Here is a 12262-nt window from a genome sequence, read left to right as displayed (position 1 = left end):
GCTGTCCCGCATATGCGCTTTTGGATGAGATGAGCTACTGCGACAGCGGCAGCGACACGGAGCTGCTCGCAGAACAGAGCGACAGTGAGTCGTGCGGAGATCTGTCATCTGACTCTGACACCGACACTGATCCCGCAAGTGACGCCGATGATCCCGCACCTGACCTAAGTGATGTGCGCACTTGGTGCCCTTTAGACAGCGACGCGGACCAGGCAGCGCCCCCGAGATTCCCTTTCACTGGATCTCCGGGGATGAAGGTTGACGTGGAGGGAGACAACCCCCTGGCGTACCTCAAGTTATTTCTAACGGAGGAGGTAATTCTAAAAATAGTCGCTGAAACCAATCGCTACCAGGAGCAGCAGTCCGCTACGCTGCGCGCCAAATTTTCCCGTTCCAGAAAATGGGAACCAGTCAGTAGCGAGGACATCTGGAAGTTTCTAGGACTCATCATCCTTCAGGGGGTGGTGGGGAAACCACTCCAAAAATGGTATTGGACCATGAATAAGATGCTGGCCACTCCATTTTTTGGCACAGTGATGTCCGAGTACCGTTTTTCTCTGATAATGAAAAACTTGCATTTTGCCAACAACGAGGAGTTTGATGAGGCCACGCATCCTGCGCCCAAACTCAAGAAAATCTGGGAGGTGAGCCAAATGATCGTCACCAATTTCCAGCAGACCTATGTGCCAGACAGGGATGTTTGTGTGGACGAAAGTCTCATGGCCTACAAGGGACGCCTGAGCTGGATCCAATATATTGCATTTAAAAGAGCGCGGTTCGGGATCAAATTTTACATGCTATGTGAGTCGTCCACAGGATATATATGGAATGCTGTAATTTACACCGGGAAAGGTACAAAGTTCGATCCCAAGTACAGCGGCTATGGGATGGCCACATCCTCTGTCCTTTCACTGCTGGACCCCCTTTTGAACCAGGGATATTGCGTTACAACAGATAACTTTTATACCTCTCTGGAACTTTTTGAAGATTTGCTCCGAAACAAAACAGATGGGTATGGCACTGTTAGGCCAAACCGGCGGGACATGCCATCCATGTTTAGCAAGAAAAAGCTAAAAAAAGGAGAGATGGTTGCCTTTCAAAAGGGTAAAATGATGGCAATGCGGTGGTGAGACAAAAAGGACGTGTGTCTCATGAGCACCGTGCACAACACCACCACTGCCATGGTCCGCACAAAACATGGAACAGATATGCAGAAGCCGCAAGTCGTGATCGACTACAATCACACGATGGGAGATGTCGATCGAGCCGATCAGGCAATGACCTTTTACCCGGCGATGCGGAAGCAACAAAAAAAGTATTATAAAAAGATTTTTAGCCATCTCCTTGAACAGTGCCTCTGGAATGCCTATATTCTTTACAAAGCCATACCCCTCGTTCATTCGGACTTTATTTGGAAGGTGGCTGAGCAGATTTTCATCAACCACCCGACACCATCATCAGTATCTGCTAACAGACCCGGACGACATGCTGTTGATGTTGGCAATCCAGAGCGCCTGACAGGCCGTCATTTTGTGGACTTTGTACCGCCCACCCCAAAAAAGTTGGCGCCTACCAGGATGTGCGTCGTCTGCTGTTCTAAAAAGGATGGCAATGGAAGAAAAGTCCGAAAGGAAACCAGGTACTATTGCCCAGATTGCAATGTCGGACTTTGTCTAGTGCCCTGCTTCAAACTTTTTCACACTCAGGATGTGTATTGAATTTCTTTGACAAATTTCATTATTTTTCCTTGCCTTCTTGAATAAAATTCTATTATTAATTGGATTATAATTCATGTGTTTGTGTTTCAAATTCATTACATCTGGGATGTCTACTAGAGTCTTGTTTTGGTAAGTTTTAAGTCAGTAATTACTAAGAATTGTAGGCCTTTAATACATAACGCCAAATTTCCATGGAAAGAATTGTACCGCTTTTGGTACAGAATTCCTGACAGAATCATACCGCTAGGGAGGTTAAAGCAACAGTGCCGAATCAAAAAAAATGGCCTGGTCATTAAGGGGGTAAAAACTTCCGGGGCTGAAGTGGTTAACGACTAATAATTGCTTCATCACCCCCTCATGTTAGCACTATAGCTTAGTGATTGGTCACTTAAGCACCAATCACCACATCATGGGAAGAATATACTCTCCATAGCTTGGGAAATTGAGTATTTCTCCTAAAGCCAGGGATCTAAACAAGGCTGCAGGGGAGCACAGGAAAGGTGGATCTACACAAGAGAGGCCAACATAGTTAACATTTAAAAATAGAAAAATGTTTTGAAAGAATGCAACATTATTACTTAGCTAGTATAGACTTTTTGCTTAGAAATAAAAGCAATGTAGCATGCAACACTTTTTTTTTTTGCAAACCTCAAAATCATTTAAATAACTGCACTGTTTTAGAACTTGAAAACACATTGTCCTCCATGCCCATGGGCAAGGACCCCGGCCCTGACGGGTTCTCCGTCCTTTATTATAAAACATATGTTGACACCCTGTTACCGCACTTGGCCTCATACGTTAATCTTCTCTCTGATGGGGGCGTCCTTCGCCCAGAGACTTTTCATGCTCATGTTACCGTACTCCCCAAGGAGGGCAAAGATCCCAGTCTCTGTAGCAGTTACCACCCCATTTCCCTTTTAAATATAGACGTAAAGGTCTATGCTAAAGCACTCGCGGCTAGACTGCTCCCATTTTTATCAGATCTTATTGACAAAAGCCAAACGGGTTTTGGTTCTGGCCGAGAGGCCAGAGATAATGTCTCCCGTACACTTTCTCTGTTGTCCCATGTTGGAGGGACCTCCCAGCCCACCCTATTGCTTTCCACAGATGCTGAGAGGGCGTTTGATAGGATGGACTGGGAGTTTCTCATGTCCACTCTCCAGGCTATAGGCGTGGGTCCCAGACTCCTTTATATGATAGGTGCCCTTTACAGCTCCCCCACTGCACAGATTCGTGTGAATGGTATCCTTAAGTTCCCCTTTTACGTTATTTAATGGCACATGACAGGGATGCCCTTTGTCTCCCATCCTTTTCATTGCTTCTTTAGAACCCTTCCTGGCTCATATTCGAGCTAACCCCTCTGTTCATGGTATTGTTATAGGACCTTCTGAACATAAATATGCTACGTATGCCGATGATATTTTATTTTATGTTCAGCATCCCCATATCTCTCTCCCCAATCTCCTTTCAGAACTCCATAGATATGGCGCCCTTTCTAATTTTAAGATAAATCTATCCAAATCTGAGATTTTGAACGTTTCTGTTCCCCACTCTGTGGCTGACAGACTTCGACCATCTTTCCCATTTGCGTGGCAATCATGCTCCCTTAAATATTTAGGTGTCCACCTCACTGTGAACATCTGTGATACTTCAGTGGCAAATTATGTTCCTCTCCTTGATGGAGTTAGGGCCGACCTGAGTAAGTGAAATCATTTGGCGACCTCTTGGACTGGGAGAGTGAATGTGATCAAGATGAACGTGCTACCCAGGGTGCTCTTTTTGTTTCAAATGTTACCTTTTAATGTTCCAAAAAATTTTGTGAAGTTATTATCCTCCCTAGTGATGTCCTATATCTGGCGCCGATCAGCCCCCTGAATAGCTAGAAATATTTTGATGCGGGCCAAGCCGCATGGGGGACTGGCGGTGACAGATTTTGAGAAATATCTACAAGCATCTATTATGACCCGGGTCTTGGACTGGAAACATAACCTAGGTACTAAGTTGTGGGTGCAGTTAGAATATGATCTTGCTGAGACTTCTTTGTATCGTCAACTTTGGATTCCTCCTAAGTGTAGAATTTACTCACCTGGAACGTCTCCCTTATCCACCTCTGTTTTCCATACTTGGGACATATGGCATAAACGTTTCAAGCTACACTACAATTCACCCTTGATGCCTTTTCTAGGCCTGCATGATTTCTCTTTTCAACACTGGCTGCCGTATTCTATAAATACTCTGTTACACCATTTCTCCTCCTCTCAGGGAATCTTCCCTGCATCCACCTTTCCTCGTCACTCTGCATCGTCTTTTTGAGACCTCTGGCAATATAACCAACTGAGGCAGTTCGTCAAAAGCCTCCCATAACCCCTACGTACTCTGAGTTCACTGAACCCGGTAGAAAAACTCCTGGTCTCTGATCGTCCTCAAAAAGGTGCTTTATCCCAATGTATAAAGCGCTCATCGCCATGGAGCCTATCCAACAGTTGCCCTCTTTGCAACGCTGGTAAACTGACCTGCAATTGCCACTCACGGACTCCGTGACTAATTCTATACTTACCCTTTGCCATTTTTCACCGGTGAGATTGCATCGTATGTTTCCTTCCTCTTCCCCTCTGTGCTGGAGGGTTGCGGTCAACCTGCCACACGTGCTAATATATGGAGGTCGTGTCCAATCATATGTAGTTATTGGTCCTCGGTGCTATCACTTATAGATATTATCCAGGGCTTCCCTGTTGCTGCTGACCCGTGGTCTGTCTTTTTTCATGGTACGACGGTCCCGTCCCATAGGTATAGAAGGTCAATTACACCCCACCTCCTTAATGCGGCTAAGGCTCTTATTCCTTTATATTGGAAGAATCCGGTGGCTCCACCTATAGCTCTCTGGCTGCGTTCTGTTTACCATACGTATTGCCTGGAAGACATGACCTACGATTTCAGGCCCATAAGATTTGGGCATGTTGGCTTGCCTTCACCCAATCTAAGAAATACGTTGAGCTTTTAGACGAGTAGTCATGATCTGTGCTATTTTGTGATGTTGCAACTTTTTGGTCACACCATGAGTCCCCCTCCTATTCCTTCCTCTCCCCCCAACCCCTCTTTTTCCTTTTTTTTTTTTTTTTTCCGTCTGCTGTCTGTCCTGTTTATGGTTGTGGGCTCTCTGTCCTTGGTTTTTCAATACCTCCTGTCAGCTGTGTTGCCTGATAGACGAACCATCTGATACATGGAACTGGGTTTATGCTGCCGCAGAGATTCAGGATCATGTAAGGTTTACTTGTTTGCCATGGGCTATGTATGGATGTTCACCAGTGGATGATGGAATTTCATGGTCCGTATATAATTGTTCTACTTGTTTATTTGTCTAGTTTAAGGGCCCTTTCACACGGGCGCTCCGTATGTCCGCAAATCATCCTATTTTTTTGCGGATGATTTGCGGACATAATGTAAGTCTATGGCATTGCGGATGTCACCGGAATACCATCCGCTGACATCCGATTTTCTTCCTGTCAGTTCTGTTCCGTTTTTTGGAACTGAACAAAACCCTATTTTTGTTCCGTTCAAAAAAACGGAAAGGAAGGAAAATCGGATGTCAGCGGTGTCATCCGCTGACATCCGCAAACCCCCATAGACTTACATTATGTCTGCATATCATCCGCAAACGGATGGGATGATATGCGGGCATACTGAGCGGATGACAGAAATGTCATCCGCTCTGTGGAAAAAAAAAAAAAAGGACCGCAGCGGAGCTCTCACATGGAGCGGCCGTGTGAAAGAGCCCTAAATGTTTTTTATTCGGATGTTATTTTTGACAGTTTACGGTGTATCAGATTTGTTAATTTTTTTAAAAAAATGTGTTCTTCAATATGTAGGTTCCTATTCTTATCATCTATATTTTTGAAGACCTTCCCCCCCTGTACCTTTTTTTTTTCTCACAAGTTTTTTTTTTTTCCTTCACGATAATTTTTTTTTGGGAAATTTTCCACTTAATGTTTTGATATTATCACAATGTGAGACACCCTTTTTCACAAGATTTTCCTTCACGATAATTTTTTGGGAAATTTTCCACTTAATTTTTTGATAACAATATCACAATGAGAGACCCCCTCACCCCCCCCTTTTTTTTATCTCCCTTTGGTTTAGGAACTATTAAGGTGAAGTAAAGCTGGTATTGACACAGAGGTATAGCGGTATAAACCTAATTTTACTTGGTATTTGTTGTTTCTTTTTCTGATTTTTTCCTTTTATGACTTTATGTATTGTTGAAAAAAATATAATAAAAAAAATAACTGCTAATTAACATATTTCAATTTTGTTGTTAATGTTTTTGTAATCCCATCGACCTTGGGCTAATATTTGTACTGTTAGTCATAATTGTTATGCTATGTTAAAGTAAATGAATACAATGTGATAGAAATTTGCCAGATTTAAAAGCAAAATATATATTTTTATTTAGATTACTAAATTGTTGTTTTGTTAATTCTAGGTGCCTATGTACTTCAGGTGAAAGCAACTGATGCTGATGATCCTACATATGGAAGCAGTGCAAGAGTGGTTTATAGCATTCTTCAGGGACAACCTTATTTTTCTATTGATCCTAAGACGGGTATGATAATAAAATAATATTTTATTGCCTAAATTATTTTGTTAAACACTTAGATATGTGGCTACTGTGTTTCACATTCCATATCAATAATATATAAGTGATTTTAAAGCAGATGCTGGTAAAGGTTATATAAAGTACATTACTTTTTCTTTGAATTCTTGTGTACCTTTTGAACTAAGTTGTCCCAATTATGAATGAACTTTGGGTTCAACTTGAAAATGAGTTAATCCCAAACCCAGCTTGTTCACATTTATTTGAACAAACTGACTATATTTGGCCATTTTGTCTGTCTGAACCCCAATCAGTGTTTTTACACAACCATTTTTTAGCCCTTTTTACACAACCATAGTTTTAGCCATTAGTATGTTACTTTGTAATGGCAGTCCTTTTGTTTGTAAACAAACTAGCTGCAGGTATCCTGGGTGATGTAATTGACTATGTATAGTAAATTAGGTCACTTAACATTTTGGACATTTTAGAAAGGGATGGGGGATACTGCGCTTCTGGGAAGTGGTGTGATTAGTCTTTAAATAAATATTTAAGTGCACCTTATATGTGAATTAGTGAATATAAATATTGTAAAAAAAAATATTATATTTCTAAGAATAAAATGATGTTCGTTTGTATAAAGGTGCGTCAAATGTAAAGTGCATTAGTGTAATCAATAAGTTAGATGAATTATAAAAACTCTGATTACAATAAACTTATACAAAAACATATAATCAATAAAGTGACAAGAAAAGTGCTTGGTGCATTAAACAAAAAAAGTGCATAGAGTCACAAAGTCCTTTATACAATGCCACAGATGACGAGAAAAAAGTTCAAAGGTGGCAAATAAATGTTCCAAAACTGTGACCGGGTGACAGAAATATCCTCGAGGTATAAACCCTCCACCTAACACCGTATTAAATAAAGTGGGGTGCTTCTTCTCACTCGTGTACCCCTGAGGGTGTGCTAGTTGCTCACCTCCATATAATAGATCATGCGCCTTATGTACAATACTCAGAGCTCCTCGCCTCTCCTTCCTATTTTTTCAGTCGGTGATGGTATTCAATCTCCCTTAGATGGATCGGGCTTCTATAGTCTCCAAGTGGCCAGCGGATCTCAAAAATGAAAGGTTCACAATAGTGCAATATTGCCGTTTACTATCAACTTTATTGCCATAGATTAAAAACACTTACATAAATCGTTCAAAAAAGCGCCTTTAGTTTGCAGACAGGGAAGATCGCGGTCCTCACTTCCGCGTACATACGTCACTTCTTCCGGGTTAGAAATCCCCTGAAGAAGCCACGTGAGCGGAAGTGGCATAACGCGTAGGGCTGCTAACCCGGAAGTGACGTATGTACACGGTATCCCTAGGGGCATGATTCTAACTGTGGGGAGGCGTGGCTTGTGATGTAACCACAGAGACATACAATCCTACATAGCAGGATCGTATGATCTCTGCAGTTACATCAGGGAGAATGACAGGCAAATTTGTTTACATTAGCCGCCAGCCTTTCTCCCTCTCCAGCAGGAGATCGCAAGTGGCCGGCGGACATCGGAGCAGCCAGTCACTCGCGCGGGGATGTTAGTGAACGAGCGAGGGCGGGAGCGTGCCTCTGGCGGCGCGCGCTCGCCCCCTAGAGGCTCGTAGGCGAGCAACTTACCCCTACGTTGCTTTGCCCAGTAGGGGCTGACCGCCACAGAAAATAGTTGTGTAGCGGTCGGCAAGTGGTTAACAAAATCTTGCAAACTTCCCTTAAAAAAAGCCAGAAAAAGTAACAAAATTGATCTGCCATATACTTTAGTGTTGTTTGGATGCAATGTTTTGGTTTAGTGGACTTTTTTCTGATATGCCAGACCTCCTGTATATAGTAATGAGTCCCTGCACAAATAAATATTGTAAACTATAAGGAGAGCTGAACGTCTTCAAGCTATGGAAAGCTAGATGTTATACAAAGTTAGAAGACAAACCATGCTTATACAAATCACTCTAGATCAGTGTACACATAAAATATCATAAAATTCCAATACAAAGTGCTGTGCTACAATCAAAATAAATATAATAAATTCATAATTCTATCAAAATTCATAAGTACATAGCAATTCATAAACAGTTAAACTAATATGAATAAATGAGAGTAAACAAGTAAATGTGCTATGTAAATATTCCCTAAAAAGTGCTTAGTGCAAATTACATAAATAAGTTAATATGCGAAAATCTAATAAATCTCTATAAAGTGCTTGATATGGCGGAAAAAGCCCAAAGGGTGATTAGGTGATGAAAATTCAAAAAAATAGCAGTGCCACTTTGATGGAAAGATTGTGCTCCCTCCCAGGTGAAAACACTCTGAGCTTAGCAGAAAAAAAGATCAAAAGAGCTTAAGGTAAGTGTATCCCCGAATGGATGGTATAATTTATCCTCAATCAATATCCTAAATGTTTTGGACAATCAAACACATCCTGAGAGGCAATCTTGTTCCTTTAAGAGATTCTTTAATTATCTTGTTTGCAAGCGGAAGACATGGAAGAATCTTTCATAGTGTAGTATATCCAGTGTTTATTGAGGAATAAAAAACTGCACTTTGTTCACAATACAAATGAGCATCAATAGGAAACTGAAGAACGCCTGTTTGGGCTCTACCTGCATTCCAATAGCCTGAAATGGTGTGTTTCTCAGAAAGTCTCACCTTACTTTACATAGCACATTTAATTGTTTACTCACATTTATTCATATTATTTTCACTGTTCATTAATTTGTATGTACTTATGCATTTTGATACAATTATGAATTTATATTTTTTTATTTTGATTGCAGCACAGCACTTAATATTGGATTGTCTGATTGCTTATTTTTATTTTTTTTTTCAAAATATTTTATTGGTTCATAAAAATATAAAGTTACAAACTGACAATCAGCCAAATTTGGCAAAAGAAACATTACAGGATTGTGCAAAAAATGTAGAGTTACAAACGTACAACCAGCCAACATTGGCAAAAGTAACAGTACATATATGCATAGAGCAATCATCATTAATAACCAAGGGGAACCGGGACAACTCCACCCTGTGAAGCGCATCCAGTCGAACAGGGATTGGAAATGGAAAGAAACGGGTGGTGAAAGTAGAAGTAAAAGAGCTAGACACAAAAGGGGAAGCGAATCATCAGGAGAACAAAGCAGTCAAGTCGGGTTAATCCGTGTCGAGGCCCATAGCCTGGGTGATCAAAACCCAGGGACGGGTGACAGGGGAGTCGTCCGGGAGGGGGAATGACGAATAAAGCCACTAAGCCGTGCAGGGAAGGGGGGGAGCTAGTTGTCCGGGCCCGCTCAGAGACAACGAAGCTACCAGCGGAGGACGAGGAGGGGGAGGGAGACGGGGAAGGGGGGCGGGGGGGGCAAGAAAAAAAAAAGGTGGGGGGAGGAGCAGAGAGAATGATAAGCATAAAGAATGGAGTACCCGAGGGGTCAGTGAGAATAGTACCACAGGGTCTTTACTGACAGAGTCGGGAGTATTCGGGTGTAGAAGTATAGTAAATCCAGCATGCCCATTTTTTGTGATGTTTGGAAGGAGCATCTCTTGCGATGGCAATAAGCTCTTCCATCTCCGCTACCTTAGAGAGGCGCTGGAACCACTGCTTGACAGTAGGCACGTGCGTGGTCTTCCAAAGTGCCGGGATGCACTGTCTGGCGGCGTTCACCATGAGAATCGCAAGGGATTTAGAGTAAGTCCTACTGGAGGTAGAGGAGTGGTGCAAAAGGTATTGGGCAGGAGTGAAGGCGACGTCAGCTGTGGTCACTTGCGTCACAATCCTATGAACTTCCTCCCAGAAGGCGGTGAGGCAAGAGCAGGTCCAGAAGATGTGGAGGAGCGTACCAGGTTCAGCGTTACACCTCCAGCAAATCTGTGAGGTGGAAGGGAAAAGCTTATGTAATCTCGTGGGGGTGTAGTACCAGCGGCTAACGAGTTTGTAACCGCTTTCCTGCGTGGTGACATTAAGTGAACATTTGTGGTTGTTGGTATGGATAAGGTCCCAGTCTTCTGGGGTGAAAGTAACTGCCAGCTCCGCTTCCCAATCCTCACAACGCTTGAGCTTCCTCTGCTCAGGCTCATCTAGCAAGAAGGAGTGGATGGTGGAAAGGAGTCTGCGGATCAGGCCTTCCTGTTGGCACAGGGAGTCGAACGGGGTCAAGGAGGACAAGGAGGGGCATATGCGAGAAAGAGACTTGAGGTACTGCTGGAGGAGCAAGTGTGACCAGGGAAGTAAGGGGGGCATGCCGGACTTTTTAGATATGGAGGATACGGAGAGAGGTGCGTCGTTGTCCCAAAGATGGTGGACTCTCAATTGGTCTTGAGCCCAGTTCGAGGTCAGGTAAGTACGGTGCATGCCAGGAGGGAAGTCGGGATTCAATCGTACAGGAGTCATAGGACCAGGAACCGTGGAGATAGAGCGAGACACGGTAACTGACCGGAAGACTTTCAGAGAGGGGCCAATAAGGGGGTGGAGTTTAAGAGCAGGGGGGATGTGTGCGTCTTGGAGCCACGGAGTTGAGTGGAGATCCAGAGAAGTAAAGCCCTTCTCTATGGAAACCCAATCTTTATGGCGCTCATGTATGTTCCAATCTGCTATTCTAGTAAGGTGACAGGCGGCGTAATAGTTGTACAGGTCAGGAAGGCCAATACCACCTTTAGATTTTGGCCTCGTGAGAGTTTTATAAGAGATGCGGGGCTGTTTGTCCCCCCATAAGAAGGCAGTGCTGAGACGACAGTAGGTTTTGAAGAAGGAAGGGGGGAGCAATATGGGGATCGTCTGGAGGACATAGAGGAGGCGGGGTAGGACATTCATCTTTAGGACAGCCGCCCTGCCGAACCAGGACAGCTGGAGCTTGGACCAGGACCGGAGATCTTTCGATATTCGTGCAATGAGTTGTGGAAAGTTACGATCGAATAGGTGTTGGAGATTAGATGGAATTTCGATGCCCAGGTAAGTGATGGAGTCCGATTTCCACACAAATCGGAAATTCGCCTGACAGCGCTCGACTTCCGATTGGGGTAGGGTAACATTCAGCGTGAAAGACTTGGAGAAAATGATCCAAAAGTTGGATAGAGAAGTGTACTCGTCGAATACTTTGAGGAGGGCAGGCAGAGTCGTGATGGGGTCGGTGAGAAACAACAGTAGGTCGTCCGCATAAGGGGCGATCTTGTATGTTCCGTCAGCGAAGCGAACCCCGTGGACTGTGTCGGTTTGTCTAATCTTGTGGAGAAGGGGTTCCAGTGTCATGATAAAAATCAAGGGAGACAAAGGGCACCCCTGTCTAGTACCATTGGAGATATGGAAGGCACTCGACAGGATGTCGTTAACACGTACCCGTGCCTGTGGCGTAGCATACATTGCCATGACATATCCAAGGAATCGGGGACCTAATCCCCAGGCGGAAAGCGTCACCGCCATGAAATCCCACGATACCCTGTCGAATGCCTTCTCAGCGTCCAGGGAGAGCAGGAACCCCTTCTGGTTAGTGGTAGAGAGGACATGGTGCAGATTAAGCGCTTTGATGGTGTTATCCCGAGCCTCGCGGCCCGGGACAAAACCAACCTGGTCTCTGTGGATCCCTTTGGGTAGGAGCGGGAGTAGCCTGTTGGCCAGAATCTTCGCGAACAGCTTGACGTCCACATTGATGAGTGAAATCGGCCTGTAGCTGGCAGGGGAGGTCGGATCCTTCCCCTCTTTCGGGATCACCACAATGTGGGCCTCAAGCATCCGCGGAGACAGGGGGTTTTCAGCCGAGACAGAGTTAAAGGCGGATAAGAATGGGGCGATCAGGACATCAGGGAAGGATTTGTAATATGCAACCGTTAGGCCATCAGGGCCGGGACTCTTGTTGGGTTGCATTTGTTTGAGCGCCAAGTCCCATTCCTGTTTGGAGATGGGGAGGTCCAGTGCAGTACGAAAGTCAGAAGAA

The 12262-nt window shown here is 43.9% G+C and overlaps 1 protein-coding gene across 2 annotated transcripts in view; it reads left to right on the top strand.

The window, feature by feature from the left end:
• Window positions 1-12262, top strand: part of CDH12 (cadherin 12) — a 1418552-nt gene that overhangs the window by 1290009 nt on the left and 116281 nt on the right. For both annotated transcript variants that reach the window (XM_082259248.1, XM_082259247.1), the window contains one exon: window positions 6199-6318. In XM_082259248.1, the coding sequence (XP_082115374.1) occupies window positions 6199-6318 (120 nt within the window). The remainder of the gene's footprint in view (window positions 1-6198; window positions 6319-12262) is intronic.

Source organism: Pelophylax lessonae (genome assembly GCF_965119305.1).
Source record: "Pelophylax lessonae genome assembly, chromosome: 5".
In the NCBI taxonomy this organism is placed as follows: domain Eukaryota; kingdom Metazoa; phylum Chordata; class Amphibia; order Anura; family Ranidae; genus Pelophylax; species Pelophylax lessonae.
The sequence above is the reverse complement of the archived record's forward strand: the minus strand, read 5'-3'. Positions and strand labels throughout refer to the sequence as shown.